The 19,033-nt window shown below is 39.2% G+C and overlaps 1 protein-coding gene across 9 annotated transcripts in view; it reads left to right on the top strand.

Moving 5' to 3' along the window:
- The window catches only part of PPP4R1 (protein phosphatase 4 regulatory subunit 1), a 64,387-nt gene extending 47,274 nt beyond the window's left edge, over positions 1 to 17,113 (top strand). For all 9 annotated transcript variants that reach the window (XM_027676658.1, XM_027676631.1, XM_027676667.1 and 6 more), the window contains 9 exons: positions 3,564 to 3,739; positions 7,794 to 7,889; positions 9,172 to 9,357; positions 10,847 to 11,008; positions 11,580 to 11,680; positions 13,039 to 13,159; positions 13,252 to 13,386; positions 14,353 to 14,494; positions 16,089 to 17,113. In XM_027676658.1, coding sequence (XP_027532459.1) covers positions 3,564 to 3,739; positions 7,794 to 7,889; positions 9,172 to 9,357; positions 10,847 to 11,008; positions 11,580 to 11,680; positions 13,039 to 13,159; positions 13,252 to 13,386; positions 14,353 to 14,494; positions 16,089 to 16,252 — 1,283 coding nt within the window. In that variant the 3' untranslated portion in view covers positions 16,253 to 17,113. The remainder of the gene's footprint in view (positions 1 to 3,563; positions 3,740 to 7,793; positions 7,890 to 9,171; positions 9,358 to 10,846; positions 11,009 to 11,579; positions 11,681 to 13,038; positions 13,160 to 13,251; positions 13,387 to 14,352; positions 14,495 to 16,088) is intronic.
- The last annotated feature ends 1,920 nt before the right edge of the window (positions 17,114 to 19,033 follow it).

Here is a 19,033-nt window from a genome sequence, read left to right as displayed (position 1 = left end):
AGACAAGAGAGAGACTCACTCAGAGGGTGATCCAGAAGATCAGAGCCCTGACTGCCTCCTTGTTCCTGGCAATACCAGGAATTAAGGCTTCCATCTTCACCATCTAAAATTGTTGTTGTCTTACTGATGATATAAATATTCACTCCAAAGATAACCTTAATTTGTTGTTTTCATAGAAATGTTATGAAATTACTTAATTTCACACGTAATTTTGTCTCTAGTATATATGGCTTACACATGTTTGCCAAACAGCTCTGGTCCCATGTGGTCCATAGGGTCTTTCCCCACCTGTGCCTCCCCCTCCCCACAAGGCTAGCTATTACATTTTTATGAGTGTTGTACTGTGAATGGGCTGATTCTTGACAGCAAACACTAAGCAAGCTAGGGATTTTTCTTCCTCTCTTTCTTTCTTTTTAAATCCCTGTGACCTTTTTCTTGCACTTAACTTTCTTCATTGATTTGCTGTCATCTAAGTCCTGGACTCCTGCTTCCATGCTGTGCTCTTGTCTTTATTGCTGTCAGGGGATGGAAGGGGAAGATGCTGTGTTCTCTGTGGTGGGTAAGCGGATGCCTGCTATAGGAGAGCTCCTGTAACAAACTGGCCAGGCATCCTAGAGGCATCACAAGATGAAGTGGGGATGAGTTAGCAAAAGCGTGATTTGGGAATGAGACTGTAGTGTATGATGTTATGCGTGCGTCAATAAGGTTAAGTTGTTCAGATGACCTTAACTCTGGCTATACCTCGTCTCTCTGTGCTTGACTCTGCAAATTCAGCAGGCTTCTCCTAACGTTTTTGTTTGGGGTTTTTTTGAAATATTTTCTAAACTTAGAAAAAGAAGAAAATTAATTCCTGTAGTGTGGAACCATGTTGGAACCAAGATCATTGGCACAGTGGTTTTGAAGTCTTTAAAGATCACACCGAATTTTTATTATTTGACTCTGCAGAGTAGCTAGTGATGATAATAAGGTGATGTTGTTCCTTGTACAATTAGTGGAGGTTGATAATTTCCATTTTACTAGTTGATTTCAAAGCCAGTCCCTGACAGTTGAAGCAGGCATGGAGATTTGGTGCTGAAGTTCAACCAGCAATGATTCTTTCTGAGTCAATAAAGTATGGTTTTGTTGGGTTTCATTGGGTTTTTTTTGGTGTGGGTTGTTTTTTGGTTTTGTTCCTTCCCCCTCACCCTACCCTCTGCATTGCACTGTATCACAGTATCACTGAATCACTGTTCATCCTCAGCAACTACTATATATTTGTACCCCTATCCTGTCCCTCCATATGTATGTCCCCTACTATTTATTTACTCTTCCTTCCTGGATTTGGCATTCCTCTATTTCACATCTTACTTCATCCTTCTGGCCTCTCCTGTCCTTCATCCCCACATCTTGGCATTGTAGAATTGACAAGAAGCTGAGGAAATGCACATTTGTGTCGTATTTCTTCTAGGGCAGGCAGAGGAAATCAGAACACATGTGGTCTTCATCCTGTTAAACCCTTAAGCAAGGGTGGTCCAGGTGTGTACAGGCTGACAGTGGAGCATAGGTGGGGAATATGTCTTGGAAAATTCCCAATTACTTCACTCTTGTTACTAGAAGAGTAAATCTTTGGAGTTCTGTGTGGATTTCTCAGTAAATACATATACAGTGTTGAAGCAGTATGTGTTTTTACCCAGTCAGGGTAAGCTTTCTTGACTTTTCAGTGAAAATGAGTGGAGTATACATTTTTCAAGAAGTTGTCCTTCATGAAAGAAGTCTTCAAGAAAAATGTCTCCTTAATGTGCAGCAGAGTAGAATTATTTTAAATTTTCTGGTTTGATTAAATGAGAATAATTTGGAAATCAACCAGGCATTTCTTGCCCTAGCAGGTGTTCTGAAATGACCATTATTTTTTATGGGTTTTGGAGTGATTTATTTAACTTTTAAGTTTTGGAGAAATTTATTAACCTTGATCTTTTTTATTTTCATGGACCTTAAAGTACATAGGTTTATTGTCAGTGAAGTAACACTCTAAGAGAGAGATCATAGCAAGCTTTTATTAACCTTAAAAATTGTAACATTCCTAATTTCTATATATTTGTACAGAAATTATACATTATAGTGGATATTACATATAGATATATTAAAACTATATATTTTAACATAATCTGTTTTGTAGTGGAAGTATTAGTATGATTATGTTTTTAAGTTTTTAATGATGATTTTTTTTCTGTTGAGGTGAATTATAAAAATATAATAAGACTATCTTTGGGTTACTCTATCAGAAATTTGATGCAGTTAGAGAATTAGCATTGCATGTTGTAAAGAATTATCTTTACTCCTGCTCATCGGACTCTACCTAGAAACCAGTGAACCTGTAGTATGTTTTCCAGTTTTTGCTAGCAGCAGTTGTGTTGAGTTATAATTTTTTAGGCTTCTTGTAATAGTTGTATTGCATATCTGTTTCTTTTATCTATGAATGAGTCCAACTTTCTGTGTTTAATTCTTGTTAACAACCATATTAAAACAGCTAAAGGGAGAAATTCAGATTCTGTAGCTTAGTATGGCAGCATGGGATTGAAAACAAGCATATGGTTTGTCATTTATTTTAACAATGAACAAACCTTGGAAAAGACAAAATATGAAGAATAGAGCTTCTGGGTGCCTGGGGAAATTTATTGAGTGAGGAGACTTCCTTACTCTCTTGGAAGGAAGTGGAGAAGGAGAGTGGCAGGGTAGATTAATCTGCACTGAATTTTGTGTTGCTTGCAGCAAAGATTGCCTCTGATACTTCATCTGCTCAGGTTAGGCTGTATCCAAGGACTGTGCTTGACGAAGCTTTTTTTAAATCAGTGTTAAGCAGAGGGATATAAAGCAGAGCAGTCTCAGAACTGCTGTATCTTTTTCAGAAGAGTGGATGGCAGAGCATGAAGTGCTGTTGTTTTCTTTTGATAAATAGGAGGACATCAAACAGTACAATCTTCATTATTTGTTTGATGGATGCAATGAGGCTAAAGTATCCTGTCCAGAAAAGAGCTACTGGTATCTTTCTGTATAGATCTTGCTTTAGAGCTGCTGAAAAAACAGAAGAATTTAGTGGCCATATATATCAAGAGACACAATCTCTCAGAACTTGAATGCTTTATGTATGAGTAAACATGTTGTTAACCTTTATTTGAATTACATTTCCCTTTTTTCTCTTACTCCCACAAATGACCCAGTCTGTTCTGCCCTAAAAAGTATTGATATGTACTGAGATTCTTAAAGAACTGATCCTGCCATAACAGCAGTCTCTTATTCCTGTTGGGTTTGGGGGTGTTTTTGTTTGGTTTGGTTTTTTTTTTACTTTAAGGACAAATGCTGTGGTTTGGTTGAGCACCCTGCAAAAAGAGTGGAGTGACACTCTAATTGTCCCCACTTTGGGATTTACCAACAGTTAATGATCTTAGGTTTATACCTCCCCTGTAGTTCCTCCACCATCTTTCAGTTAATTAGTCACTGTCTGAAAGTTGATTTGCTAAAAGTTGACTTGCTAAAAGTTTTATTGCAGTTTAGTCTCTCATGTATTTCTCTTTCATGTGCTGCAGCACAAGTGGAGGTGTTGTCTGCTGCGCTCAGAGCGTCCAGTTTGGATCCTCAAGAAGAGACAATGGCCAGCATCAGCAAGGGAACAGATTCACAGACTGAACTAACCATCAATGACCAACAAAGTTTTAAACCCATACTGGGTGATATTGTGCCTTTAATTGGTGATGCTGTTGAGGTAAGAAGCGAGTTTTGTACTCTTATTTTTTTTTCCCATTAGGATTTCCAGGGCTCCAGTAACAGAGCTGTATTTTGCATTCGTGTGGTGATTGCAGCCAAATGCTTTCTACTTTGACTAGCATGGCATTCGAGTTTTTTGGCTGTCATTAAAGTGCTAGCTACTAAAATAAAATGAGTTGTGTTGGGTGCCTTTGTTTTTGCCAGTTCTGTGCTTGTCCATGTAAATTTTTGAAATTGTTTCTGTTAAAATCTCTGTTGTGACTGTCACATTTGAAGATGTTTTAATGCTATTGCAGTTTATTGCTGTGAAATTGCCTTCCTTAAAACAGAGCCCTACTTATAATAAGACAATCCTCTTCTCCAGTGCCCCCACATGAACCCAGAGAATGAGGTACTTTGTTCCCTTTGCTCCCTGTTAAAATGATTTATAGTAGTTTACTGGTCTGCGTAAGTGAAGTTCAGGACTTGCAATCTAAATGTTGTGTGGACTGCTGAAAGAGAAAGTGATTCTAGCAATCAGTAACATCTTAAGGATTTTGTACTTACTTTTTCAGCCCCCCACCACTGCCCCCTGCCTGACTGTAGTTGTGGCATTTTGATACTCTTTCTGTTCTTTACTGTGTGTCAGCCAAACCCACCATGTTCACTGCATATAGTGCCACAAGCTCTGGTGGTATTAAAAGCTATGGCTATGCAGAAGGCAATGGTTCAAAATGTGCTCCATAAAACCACAGCGATTTGTTCAGTCATATTGCTGAAATGGTATTTTCAGATGAAATGTTGATGTCTTTGAAACATCTAGGAGTTAGTGTCAGTTCAGTACAAACATTTTCATCCTTTAATTAGAGCAGTGTTTCTTGGTGACATTTAATTAACTTCTCACCTAAGCTGTTAGACTACCATCTAAACATATGAGGAGTTTAGGAATGTGACATTTGATACTTGGATACTGCTGGTTATACACAATCATAATTTAACTCTACAAATACAGTTGGTTTTTTTCAAAATTACCAACCTGCCCTGATTCCTTTATGTCAGGCTTGATACGCTTTTTTATCATAGGATCTGTTGTCTGCAAAATGACAGTGTAAATATATCCTCTGTCCTTAAGAATTTTTGGGGGTGGTGAGGGTGGTGTTTGTTCAGAGGGACTTGTCCTACGTTTTGTGGCTTTACAGAGTATGGTGCTGACAGAAAGTGTAACAACCTGTCACATTTCTGGTATATGTTGGTTTTGCATATTTCAGTTTTATGCTTTGAAAGGATGCTCTTAATCTGTCAGTTCCTTGTTTGTTACTGGCACTGAATCAAGTCCTCATTTCACAAGTGAACGGATATTACAGAGGTGACCTAGAATTCTGGGAATCAAGCTGTGATCTGTTGAGCAAGTAGACTGTTGCCCCTAGCAGTGAAGAGAGCTCTGATTTTCACAGGTGGTGGTTTGGGTTTTTTTGGTTTAGTGGTTTTTTTGTTGGTGGTGGGTTTTTTTGTGGTTTGGTTTTGTTGTTGTTGTCTTTGCTTGTTTTTTTGTTTGTAAGTCTCAGCATAGCAATGTGTCAACTGGGTACTGGGCACTTGACAAAAAAATCAAGCTAAAGTATTTTATTTGAATGCAGCCTGCTCAGTTGTACGCAGATACCACCAGGCAAAACGCACTTTGCTTGTCCTTCGGCAGCTGTATTGGCTGCTGAAGGAGTTATTGCTATGTATTACTAAGAGGTTCTCTATTCAAATGAAATAAATGGTGTAATAGAGTGAATCGGTAAGATTTTGGGACATGAAACTTGCTTGTTGAAGGTAGATGTTTTATTTTTCCTCAAGAGCCATTGTTTTTATGTTCTTTAGGTTGAACATTCTCTAAAAGGTTTGGTAAAGAAATGTAAGCCTTAAGAAATTCCCCAGGTCATATCCACCCAGTGGATGGGTGTGGGAGTCCTTTTTTCCTTCTTTTTTTTTGTTAGAGGTAGAAAAGAATGAAAAGAAAAAGAAAGGAAACTGCATTAAAACCAGTCCACTCCTGTCTGGCACAAGTATTTCTCTTTAAGAATAGGAGCTAAAGGAAACCTCACCTTAGGGATTTGTAAGGCCATGACAAAGATTTTGCATCTCAGAGGTGGTGGTTCACCAGTTTGGTACACAAGAAGCTTTCAGGTTAAACCCTGCTGAATTTCTATGTCCTGGCTCTCTGAAATGCTCAGTTCCGTGTGTGCCTGGAAGAAGTACAGATGGAACTTCATCTTCAGGAATAGAGATACTTAAATACTGACTGATGCTGTGGTTCTGTACAGAAGTTCTTCCTCTCTGAAATCCTTATTTGACTTTAAAAGTGGCTGGGTAAAAATGTTCTCATCTTCAGTGTATATATATATACTGACATACTTCAACTTAGTTCAATCCATAAAGTATGATTTTTATTTTGTATTTTTTAAACTTAGCCTTTTGGAACTGGGGTAGCAGAGAATGTGCGTGATGGAGTCCTTTCATTTTTTTGTAGCAGAATGGATGACTAGCCTCTGTTCCTGTGCTCCTGAACAACTCATGAAAAGCACTGTGGATAGGGTGTGCTGGCAGCCTTGTAATTTCTTGATTTGAAAGAGGTCAAAACTGGTGAATTTCTGGCAATACTGAAAATGATCTCTTTTTCTGGGGAGAAAAACCCAGCCAAACAAAAGGCTGAAAAAGGGTGAAAGAATTGACTGTCAAACTAAAAATCCTGCAGAGGTGGTTTTCAGAGCCTCTGGAGGTTTTATAGTTGGAGTTGTGTGCTGCTGGACACATTTAGGTGGGGAGTTACTTGCAGATCTGTTCTTTCCTTGGCTCTTTGGCACTTTCTTGCTGCTGCTTGATAAGCCTGGCGGGTGACATGGGCTGCTGTGCCAGCAATATGCAGTTGCCTCACAGCTCTGCCTGGTCTTTATCACCTGTAATTATACCTCAGCAACTAAAATTACAGCCCAGTTCTTAGATAAAAACAGCTCATGGGAGAGGAAAAAGCAACTGTCTGAAGTCAAACCAAGGAAGACAGATGGTATCCTGGAGGCTTTTTTGAAGAAGTCTATAGTTTGCTGGAAAATCTCGTTGTCAAAATAATCTGAACAGCTGGTAGAGTAGGCATGTTCTCGTTGCTTGTGTTGACCCTGGGAGCTCGCCCTGCAGTGTCTGTGAATAGATAGATACCTTGGCTCAAATATAGCAAAAATGCCTTTGTCCTGTGCCACCACACAGCAGCCTGATCTACTTTTCTAATATTCATCGCATACTTCTTGAAACTCATGGTTTATTATGCAAAGTCCATTGTATTTGGGGAGCTCCACTTGTATGGAAAGTGACAGTGCTACGTCCCCTCAGCAGCACAGTTCCTCACAGCATATGAAACCTCTGCTGCTCCGCAGAATTCTGAAACAGTCTCAGCCCTTATCTTCAAGGTCCAGATATGTAGTCAGGATGCTTGAATGATTGCTAAAAATTATTTTAATAGAACTGATGAGAGAGGTTATGACTGTTGTCAGTAGCTATGGCCAACTAGGACTCCATATTATAAGGTGAAGCTTATCCATAGAGGGGATTGTAGAATAGTCACCTCTAGGAAATGAGCAACAGCATAAGACTCATCAGTTTCTACTCTTCACCTTCTACTCTTCACCACTGTGAGGGTGGCTTTGTTTTGACCTTTTTCTAGTACAAATCCAAAGCAACAAATCCAACAAAACTTGGGTACAGGTGTTTTCTCATTTTCCTTTCAGGGGACAGACACTGTGACCCATATGTTGGTTACATTTTCCTTAATGCAGTCTAAAAGTTACTCCTCTCTTGTGATTTTTCATTCCATAAGAACCAAAATGGAGCAGAATAAGAAGAGCCTCAGTTTGAAAGCAAAGCGATTTATCTTTTGATTTTGGGCTGTAGCAAAATTGTATTTGATATTAAAACATATTTTCCTTTAATCTAAAAAAAAGACTGAGGTTAGGGCAACACTTCCTGATGTTGATATTTCTTTTGTGTTTAACCCTAGAGTGTATTTTGTGTGACCTTTTATTTTCTTTTTTTCACAGAGTATGGATTCTACACTTCACTATATTCATAATGATTCAGATTTGAGCACCAACAGTAGTTTCAGCCCTGAAGAAGAAAGAAAATCCAAAGTACAGGTAAACGAAAGTGACTTCTGGTTTTCTTATGTGTATTAGATAAGTGGAATTCTTTTTATGTGTATGAGGATCACGTTTATCCTTTTCTTTCAGTTATTCCTGATGTGATATGGTTTCTATTAAATGAGCAAACCTCTTAAGTAGTTTTAAAATATTCCTTCTTTCCAGAGATAATGTCTTAGTTCAGCGGTTGTTTCTGTTATATTTATGCGTAAGAGATTGCAATAGTTTTTTGATATGAGGTAACAGTTGTCATAGATTTTCAGGCTCTGGTTTCATTGGTTTAATTTTCTGTGGAAGCAGTGCTGTAATGGAAATTAGGTTATTGAGGAAAGAGGATTTCTTAAATTACATGATTTGAGTGGACCCGCCCCCACCCCATGATAGCTTCTTGCAGAACAGTTGTGAAACTGTTTCATTGAGCTCCAGCTGTCTCTCTGGTATTTTTTCCCCTAAGGAATCAAATGTTTGTTGTTACATAGTTTAGCATTAAGTGTGCCACCGTGCAACAGTGTGATTCCTTGAGTGGGAACCTCAGTCCCTCTTGTTTCTTGTCAGCAAAGCTATTGCAGGGCTGTGTCAGGGAAATATTCTTGTGCACCCCTTAGTAGAGTCAGTGCAAAGATAGTGGTGAAGTCAATGCAAAGAGATTTTCACAAAATTTTGATTCAGATGCTTTAGTTTCTCAGCAGACAGAAGGATTAGTCTTCATTGGAGATCTCTTTGTCTCTGGAGAGGCCTTTTCCTTCCTGTTGACTATTCAGGGAGTTTGGAAGCAATATTGAACACACTATACTCTGCTCCCTGCCTCCCCGAGGCATTTTGATTTAGTTTTCTTCTCTCCACCTTCCCAAGATTTTGGGAGAATTAGAAAGGTTTTTTTGAGCAAATCTCATCATTTGCTGTTTTACCTATTATTATGGATGGATTAAAATGGCCAGTTTGCACAACCCATGAGCCTGAATGTTTGCAGGGAGGTAGGTCTTTTAATTTCCTGCTCTCCCTAAGACAACTGTGATCCACTTGTTCATCTGTTCTGTGGATCTGTATATTTTCAAATAGCCCCCAGTCATGTCATAGTTTCTTTGGAACCTTTTGGTGGAAATTAGGAAATACCAAATCTTTGTGCTCTTATTAAGACACTGTAATTAAGTAACGTTCTATAGTTATGGTAGAAAAAAATGTTTGTTTTTTTTTCTGACAGCGTGCCCTGGAATTTTAGTAAGCCTTATGAGGATTAATTGAAAATAGTATAAAGGCTCTACCCTTTTGTTGCCTACAGGATGTTGTACCTCAAGCCTTGCTGGATCAGTACTTATCAATGACTGATCCATCTCGCGCACAAACAGTCGATACCGAGATTGCCAAGCACTGTGCCTACAGCCTGCCAGGGGTGGCACTGACACTGGGCAGGCAGAATTGGCACTGTCTGAAAGACACCTATGAGACACTGGCCTCTGACATGCAGGTAAGCTCAAGCAACTTTCACAGCAAATGATCTGAACTTCTGGGATGTGACAATGAACAGTCTGCACCTCTGTGGTGATTTCTCTTGTTTACTGAGTTGGGTTGCCCTGCTTTTTACATGGAGCTTTCCACTGCTGATGTTAGTTATTTATATAAGGAATGAAGGTGTAATGGTTGTCTCAGAAGAAGCTGGGGGTGTGTTGTGCTCAGGTAGTAAGGAAATGGGGTGGTTAGAGTGGGAGGTGTATCTCCAGTAGGAAAGTGAGGAGTGGTCTCCGATTTCCTCTGCTTGCTTGAGATCTTAGTGTGGTGTCTGGGAGCCTCATAGGTATGAGAATCTGGGCTGTGCTGCTCTGCGAGCAGACATTGCCCCTGCAGGCATGTCTGGAGCTCAGTGAGTCAGCCTCACGCCAGGCCTTTGGTGCTGCATCCAGTTAGTCATAAAGGAATAACATCACTTGTCACCACCCAGCATTGCCGCTTTAAAAACAAATGCTGGAAATAGCACCATTTTCCTCGTTGTCAGGTGGTAAGGAGGTGGCTTTGTTCATTTTGCTGTTGGTTCGCAGTTGTTTCCCAGTCCTCCCTTGTTTCCTTTTTTGGAGATGCTCTTTGCATTTTTTTAAATATTCTCAGACTACTTCACCTCTCTTGAACTTGCTGCTTGCTATGTCAGAGCAGCAGTTCTCAGTGATACATAGTGAACAATTTTTACATGGCTATTGCTCATGTTTTCCAAACTCTTCTGCAGCCATTAAAAACAAACAGTTAATAAATTTAAAACACGAGAAAAACAAATTACCCTTTGTTCAAAACAGTCTGGATTTCATTGCCAGTCTAATCTGAATTAAGATCAAATCACCAAACCAGGGCAAAAAACCAGTACCCAGGCTAGTTGGAAAGTGCTGGCTAGAGAATAGATGCTCTTTTATTTTTAAAAGACTTATTTGAAATAGCTCCTCGATTAAAATAGTGCACCCTCAATTTAGGGTGTCTAAAAGCTCTACTGGTCTTGGGCTACTGAGCACTCAGTGTGGAAGAAACTTTACCTATTATGGAAGCTAAAATATCGCAGCTGAAATATTGTGGCATATATATTTCATTCTGCTTTATAAATTAAATGAGGGAGAGAGTAGTCATTGAAACTAATTTATACAAAAGAATTTAAAGCAAAAAGTAATGTGTGCAAGACTACTGAAGTAAGGAATACTATCTTCCTTCCTGGCATCCATGAAGTTAAAATATTTTCATTACTTCTGTTTGCCTGGTTCCTTGATATTCAGGTGGAAGAGATGATACCTGATCATTTGTCCTCTCTTTCATCCTTTTTTTTTTTCTTTTAAATTTCCAATTTAACTTTCAGTTGTTACGTAAGACATTTTGAAGATGTTTGTCAGTACTGTAGCTTGCTGGGAGTCCAGCTTGGATACTGACCCTCAGGTTAGAATAGAGCACTTCAGATCAATAACATTAATTTATTTATGTTGCAGTGGAAGGTTCGGCGGACACTGGCATTTTCTATACATGAACTTGCTGTCATCCTTGGAGACCAGCTTACGGCTGGAGATTTAGTTCCTGTCTTCAATGGCTTTTTGAAAGACCTGGATGAAGTCAGGATAGGTGTGCTTAAGCACTTGCATGACTTTCTGAAGGTATGTCTGTGTTCAACTCTGGTCAAGTGCAATTATGAGTGATTAATTCCCTTGTATGCACCTACTTTTTAACATAGCACCGGTATAGCTTTTTGTGGGAATCTCTGGAGATGTCTGTTGAATACTAGAATATATTTTATAGGAGATCTGTGTTGCTGATACTTTCTTTTCTCTTAAGAGCCTTGTTTGTGCATGTTTATTCAATATATAGATGGTAGTGGATGATTTTTTTGGTGGCTGTAACCTCTCTATGCAACTTGTCAAATTTCTGTAAAAGTTTTTCTGTAACTGCTTCATTTTTGGAGCTGAAAGACAAAAATCATAAAACTATCTTTACTGCCTGTGCCTCTCATTTCCTGGAGTAAAAGTAGAGGCTAGATTAGATTTTGCTTTCAGTAGTGCCCCATGTGATTTTACCCTTAAGGTTTAGCCCAGGAAGGCAACACCATTGTTAAAGATTTGGGGTTTTTAAATAAAGATAGGTGTTTCATTAGCTGTATTTTAAAACTCTTGTTCTATCTGGTGATTGTATCCTATAGTTCTTTATGTATGTTTATATTTACTGTTACAGCTTCTTCACGTTGACAAAAGACGAGAGTATCTTTATCAACTTCAGGAATTCCTGGTGACTGATAACAGCAGGAACTGGCGTTTCCGTGCTGAGCTGGCTGAGTATGTTGTTTTCTGAATACTCGTTTTTATTGTTATGGATATTTAAAATTGTGAAAATAATGTAATAGATGTTTTACTGTAATATTCTTAATTTCATTTCTCATTAGTAGATAGCCCTTACTCTACTCATCCCCTTGCTTAGAAATTCCCAGTAGTTGTATATCACCTATAATAGTTGAAGCTTGAATGTTTTTTTCCCATCACTGTATATTGAAAGCATTACCTTTCCATAAAAGGGAAGCTGCCAAAAGTTAAGACCACATCTGTTGATCTTGCAGTCGTTAGAAGTATTCTGGCTATTTGACTCCCAGTTGCTGTATTTGATGGGTAGGCTGAATTCATGACTATGAAATGGAGGAGATAGGGACTCGAGGGGACTGACAGAAGTGAGTAGCAGTGTAGTGGACCTTGGACTTCATCTGAGCAGACAAAGAGATGTATGTGAAAGTATAGGGAAGGTGCTGATAAACTGGAGCAAGTTCAGCAGGCAGCCACCAAGGTGGTCAAGGCTGCAGCACTTACCCTGCGGGGAGAGGCTGTGGCCGGGGCTTCTCTAGCAGGAAAAATGAAAGGAACATACAGTAATGACTAATTACAGTGTGTCTATTGAATTAAATTTTGAGAAACCTAGTTTAACAACTGATCATAATGGTTTTACTACATTTGAGTGTGATTTTGATTCAGCAGCTACAAATCACTTACCTGTTACTGCTGGCATGAAGATGTTCTCTCGACTGCCTGTAGCGTGTCATGTCACTTCTTTTGACATACTCTCTGCCATCCGTGACATGTACTAATGTCTGAAACCTGCTGAAATCTTAATCAACTCTTTACGAGTTGAAGAAGACTGGTAATTTCTCAGTTGTCCAGTACGCTCTGAAGTAGAGCAAGTTTATTGATAAATCAATGTACTTAAGTGACCGAGGATACTTATCAAACTAAGTCAGAGGGGTTGCTGTATAGCTGTACATGTGTTTTATGTGCGAGATGTCTTTACCAGGTATTCAGATGTTCGTGCGTGCCCAGTGTTACAGCTGGCTCCTTGTGTTGCACCTACGTTGTAGCTGTTATCAGGGTCCCTGATAAATGTAGCCTTGGTCTCTTGCCTCTGCCCTAGCTTTTCTTTCTTCAAGCTCACACAGCGTTTTGCCAGTATTGTGAATAAGTGGCAATTTAATATTTGCAAGTGACCCATAGTCAAACTGATGGCACTGAAAAATAGAAGATTTTACTTCCCAGTAATTTTATTACAGCCACATTGCATATTTGATGTGTTATCATATAAATTATGATATTCAGTTAAGCTACCTTTTTTCTTTTTATAATGTGCTCTGTTTGGTTTTTCTTCCATCTTGTAGGCAGTTGATCTTGCTTCTTGACCTGTACAGTGCCAGAGACATCTATGACTACTTGCGACCTATTGCTTTCAGCCTCTGTGCAGACAAAGTGTCTTCTGTCCGTTGGATTTCCTACAAGCTGGTAAAGCAATCTAAATAAATTTAGGATTTCAAACTTCTGAGCATTGGTGCTCAGAAAAAAAAATTTAATTTTTTTTTTCTTATTTCTTCAAGGTTAGTGAGATGGTAAAAAAGCTGTACATGGCTTCAACATCAATCTTCGTGGTAGACCTCATGAATGAGCTTGTTGAAAAGTTCTGTAGATGCCACAAATGGTCTGGTCGGCAAACTTTTGTCTTTATTTGCCAGGTGAAATGTCTTTTTAGTTTGGTTTCGTTTTGGTTTTGGGAGGTGGTGATGGTGGTGGCCAGGATTACAGGGCCATGGCAACTGAAACTCTCCAGCTGAATTTTGACAGTATTTTAATGAATATTTGAGAACTTTGTTTCCAAGGGAATAGTTTCATGGCTGCTTTCTCCTGTGTTTCTCCACAGATGAGCTTGAATACATCTTTAGCTTAGCATATTAGCACCAGGTCATCAATTCTGATATTTAATATAGGGCAGAAACATAGCAAAATAATCCCTGAGTTGAGAAGTTTCCCTGAGCTTTGTTGATTTTTATAATATTCTGCAGTAGCCCACCATCCTTTTGAGTTACCCTTTAGAAATCAATCAGCAGGAGCTACCTGTACCTCCTTAGCTGACTTGTGCAGCTTGGTTAACATAAGCAGAAGAGTTGAAACTAGCTGGGGTCACACAGAAATGGTCAAATTTGGAGGGTGTAGCAGAGGTGCAGATTAGGAGCCAACATGGCTGCTGCCCAAGTGGGACAGTTCTTAAAAGTATTTGGAGTAATGTGAGCTTTGAACTTCCTTAGAGAAACACGGTTGGGTACAACAGATATTTATTGAGATGAACCATTCTTGTTTTAGTATAGTACCCAGTTAAAACAAAGACTAAATCTTGAGAAGGATTGAAAAGGTCTTCTACTTTTCTTTCGTGATTTCAAATAGTACAGTCATTAAAAAGAAAAAAAAGGTAAGTTCCAGACTTTATCGGGCTTGTAACCGAGCCTGAATTTCCTCAACTCTAACTTGCTTCATTATGTATAGGTTTGTGCTAGAAAGTATTGTACCATATTTTAAACCTTTGTGGATACTAACTACTGTAACCATGCTATGAAGTTAATAGGATCTGTTAGCTCTGACTGTGTGTTGGGATTTTATCCTCACTGTGGTGAAATTTAGTGAAATTGCTTCTGTGTTCTTGCCAGACTATCAGTGAAGATGACTGCCTGCCCATGGACCAGTTTGCTGTGCATCTGTTACCACACTTACTACACTTGGCATCTGACAAGGTTCCAAATGTTCGAGTCCTGCTCGCGAAAACATTAAAGCAAACCCTTTTAGAGAAAGGTTAGTGGCAGAGAGTTGCAATGGGCTGACTGTGTGGGGATTTTTTGTTCCTTCACTTTCCTATAGTCAGCTGGAAAAGAAGAAACAATATCAAATGTGGGCTGCTCTTGCTTTTACATTCTCCTTGGCGTGACATGTTACCTTGGCTGAGATAAAACCATGACCCTTGTTGTGATGTCAGACCTGCTGTTCTGTAATGCTGAGGAAATATAAGTTCTTGCTCATATGCCAGCCTCTTCTTTTGGTGTCATTTTCCTTGAAGGAGCTAGTTTCATTTCAAAACAGAAATGAACAACTAGCAACTGTGAAGTTGTTGAGCAGTGCCCTTTATTTGGTTAAAAAAAATCTGTTGATGTTCTGTGTAAAAAGAGTAAGAAAGAAAAATCCTTCCATACGAATTCACTGTCTGTTTTCTCACCGGGGCGAGAAGAGGTGGCTGCTTTGTGGTTTTTATATTTTATGGTAGCAGTGGGGAAAAAAGCTTCTGTGGGTTCTCTTCAGGGAAATAAGCTGCAACTCTCAAATTACAGACTTTGGAAAAGGCTTAGGAAAGCATCCCTGGTGCATAGCAGGTGCCAGAGGAGTCAGCAATGCTCAGAGTCCAAACCACTGTAAAGGAAAACAGGATTAAAAATATTATGCTACTTTGTAAAACAGCAGTGTCCACACTTGGAACACTTCATCCAGTTCTGGTCACTTTCATTCTCAAAATCATGCACTGGCTCAAGGACTGCTGTAGAAAAATGCAGAATGCTCAAAATACTGGACAATGCAAAGGATGCCAACACAGTGAGCACCGGGCTGTTGTGAGCTGTCTTGTGCATGCTGGAGACTCTGAATAAGCGTAAGGAGACAGTTAAGATGAATCAGTTGATGTGCAGTGATTTATCCTTTGTTAACTGTGCCAAGGATCTCACTGTTCTTCCTGCTGTCCTGTGGTATTGGTATTTTTGTGTAGCCCCTGCCTCAGAGATGTTCTGTGTATGATTAGGGATGTTGGATAGATTTTGAAAGGCAGATTTAAAAAATAAGTTCAGGAGTTTTTAAACCTCAGACCTAAACTGCTCTTCCTGTGAGCTTTTGGCAGTTAAGCTGCTTTTGTGCACCTTGTGTTCTGTAGTTTATGAAAACAGTCAGATGTTGGCACTTCTTCCACTCTTATTTCATGTTATCTTAGTTTTATCATTTGATAATCATTTGACAAGGCTTGCAGTGAAATGGAGTGGCATGGCCACGAGCTGGTGGTATTTTCTCTCTGTCCCAAATACAGGCACACTCCTCCTGAGTCATTTGCAGGTTTTTTCTTCCTCTTTGGCCATGGAGTCTGTCACGCTTTTGTACTGAAGAGCCATGGAAATCCTGTACTCGAACAGCACCAGTAGAGAAACTGTGCTCTGTAAGATGGAATGAAATTTTTTAAAAGATGAATTCATAGGTATATTCAGACATATTTGAGCCTGCCCAGATATTCCAGTTTGACTGTTAAATGTGCATTGTCCTCTGAAATTTTGTATCTCATGGTAGTATGCTGAGGTTTGCGTTGAACCATCTGCTGTCTTCTCCTCCCATAAGTCTTGTGCATTTTCTCTTACAGAATATTTTCTCAATTCTGCCAACTCTCATCAAGAAGCTGTGGAACAGACAATTATGGCGCTTCAAATGGATGAGGACAGTGACGTCAAGTATTTTGCAAGCATCCACCCTGCCAGTACCAAAATTGCGGATGATGCCATGAGCACTGCTTCTTCAACTTATTAATGAGTTCTAAATGTTGCTATAATTAAAAAAAAAAAAATTAAACTATCCTCAAATGCTTCTAAAATGGTTGATTTAGAACAACCTCTTTGGAAGGAGGGATTTCTTGCCAGATTTAAAAGGTGGATATTATCTAAACCAGGGATTTTTAAGTCAAGAAAAAGTAAACATACCTATGTCAGCTTGACTTTAGAAAAACACTGCTCAGAGGATTATTTTTGCCACCGAAGCCTTAAATCTTCTGTCTTCCTGAACAAATGAAACTTGAATTGGCAGATCATTTTCATTGTAGAAAGGATGTGATTTCCAGAGACCTGCATTGTTTCTCCTGAGGAGTTAACTTAGCAAGTATTTTCTGTAGCAACTGATAGACGGAATGGCCGGAGAGGCAAATTTGTACCGGGACGTGAGACCTCCAGTATTAGCGCTAAAAGTTTTTATCATTCAAGGACTTGATTTGTGTGCAGCTGGGCACACCCTCAAGTGGGAATAGCTTTGATGTTTGTAAATGGGGAAAAGTAGAAATTTGGATTTCTCTTAAGGGCTCAGTGCTAACACTAAACTAGAATCTGATTTTAATCCTTAAATGCAGCATATTGCTGTACCCATTAGCAGAAAACTTTGCTGAGTACCTGTGTCCTAATTATTTTCATGCTGGTCATGACCTAAAGGAAATTTATTAGCACATGTACTTTAAGTCAGGTATTTTTAACTTGATCATGATCGGCTCTGAAGGTGCAACTTTTTTCTTCATATACTGTACATATCTGTGAGCCTCCTTGGAGTGCTGCAGTCTTTAATCATGTTGTTTAAAAGCTGTTGTGATACAAGTTGTTCTCTACTTGTCCAAATAAAATTTATTAATAAGATTGAAAAAAATCTTGTGACCTTTTTAAGCCATTAAAAGAATAAGTTTGAAATTTAAGTGGCCTTTTTCTTTCAGTTCTCTACACTTCGATGGTTATTTCAGGGGCAAAGGTTTTGCTTAATGATTGTGAAGAATTTTGCATTTTGACATGGAATATACTACAGCATAGATGTACTTTGACTGTGTAGCTGAAGTTTTGGTAGTTTCTTCCAAGCATCCCTGTTGTGCTTGGCAACCTGTTACTGCAGCATGAAATGGCATCTTGGCTGGAAGTAAGTCTGAATATCCACCTCAGTCCAGGTTTACAGGAAACCGTGAAGTCAAACTGCCTTTAACCTGCCTTCAGTCTGTTGACTACTTTGCTTCCTCTCATTTAAAATTACTGATACCGGATCTCCTGTGTCTTCCAGGGGCAACTTGCTTAAATCACCTTTCTTCCAGCCTGTGAAACCCAAAGTGTGTGTGAAGCATTTTTTTTCCCTGAGGAGGTAGAAATGGCTGTGGCAGCTTGTCTTTGATGCATTGTAGCAGAACACTTTCATTTATCAGTCAGGTACCTGATGCCCTGGCAGTTGAGCCTCAGGCAGGTGTCTCTTTTTTATTTTTTTTCTCCCTTCTGTTTTCTTGGGAAAATAGATTTTTTTGCAGTTTCTTTTCTTGTAAACAGGAAGTTGCTATTTACTCCCCAGAGGTTGCATTTGTACTCCTAGCACAGCCGTGGAGGTGGTTAAGATACAGAGTCATCTCTGCCTTGAAGTGTGGTGGGTTTGGGTTTTTGGAGGGTTTGTTTGATTTTTATTTTTTTTAAGCCTGGGGATTTTTGTGTTTGGATTTTTGTTTATTTTGGGCTTTTTGTGTGTGAGTATTTTTAATCTGTTTTTTTGTTTGTTTGTTTTTTATAATTGTTCCTTTGCATGTCCCTTTTTCTTTTCAAAATTGGCTTAATCCCTCGAGGACTAGGCAGTGTGACAGCACTGTGGGTGGTAACAGGCTGTCAGGAAGCAGTGAGCTCTTCGGGCAGGAGGATTTCTGATTCCCTGCTGCCATAAGGAGAATACCTAAAAGTAACTCATTCTCTCCCAGGCCAGATGATTCCCATTTTAGAAATATGCACCGAAGTCCAGTTGATTTCTGTGTTCCGTTCAGAGTAAATAAATCTTCTCATCTGTTTTTTTTGCCTCAGTGTAATGACAGTTGAATTGTAGTTGGATCATGTGTGCAATTCCTGAGGTGAAAGGGACCGGCTCTTTGTTCAGACCAGAGGATACTTCAGGTCATCCTCTAACTGTGAGTGGAGCACAGGATTCACTGGGAGAGTATTGGGACTTAAGTCCTAGTTTTTGGAGTCCAGAATTAACATGGGCCAACCTAATTCCATCACTGTACTTATATATATACTGTTCCACCAGTCCAGTAAAATGAAGGATTATATCTGATCCTTTTAAGTATTTCCTAGTCATTTAAAGGTAAAACACCTCTATGTTGAAAAATGAGACAGATCTTCTGGATGCTTTATTTATGCAATGCTGGTGCAGGCCTGTGAAATGGAGGGAAAGTTTGAGGCTTTTTCGTAAGAAAGACGGAGTGTTTTCAGTTGCGGAGTGCCTGAATTCCCCTGACATGTAACAACTAAGGATCATCTTCAGGGAAGAGGAGAAATAGCTGTCTTTCTCCTTTTTCTTTCATCCAGCGTGCCATGGATCTGTCTACCTCTTTTCTGCTTCATTTGGTGATTCCCAAGAAGCGGAAGGGAAGGAAAGACTTGCTTTATTCTCAGCGTTTCCCAAGAGCATTTGATTTACAGCCTGAGGGATGTGGAGTCTATTGCTTAACTATGATAGGGAATTTTCTCATGCTGGCAGCGTTAGCGATGTCAGTAATTCAAGCTTCCACTTTTCCCTACAGATATGGGTTTT

This window comes from Neopelma chrysocephalum, unplaced genomic scaffold (assembly GCF_003984885.1).
Source record: "Neopelma chrysocephalum unplaced genomic scaffold, ASM398488v2 Primary Assembly neopelma1_22, whole genome shotgun sequence".
Lineage (NCBI taxonomy): Eukaryota > Metazoa > Chordata > Aves > Passeriformes > Pipridae > Neopelma > Neopelma chrysocephalum.
Note: the sequence above shows the minus strand (reverse complement) of the source record. Positions and strands in the feature narration are given on the sequence as shown.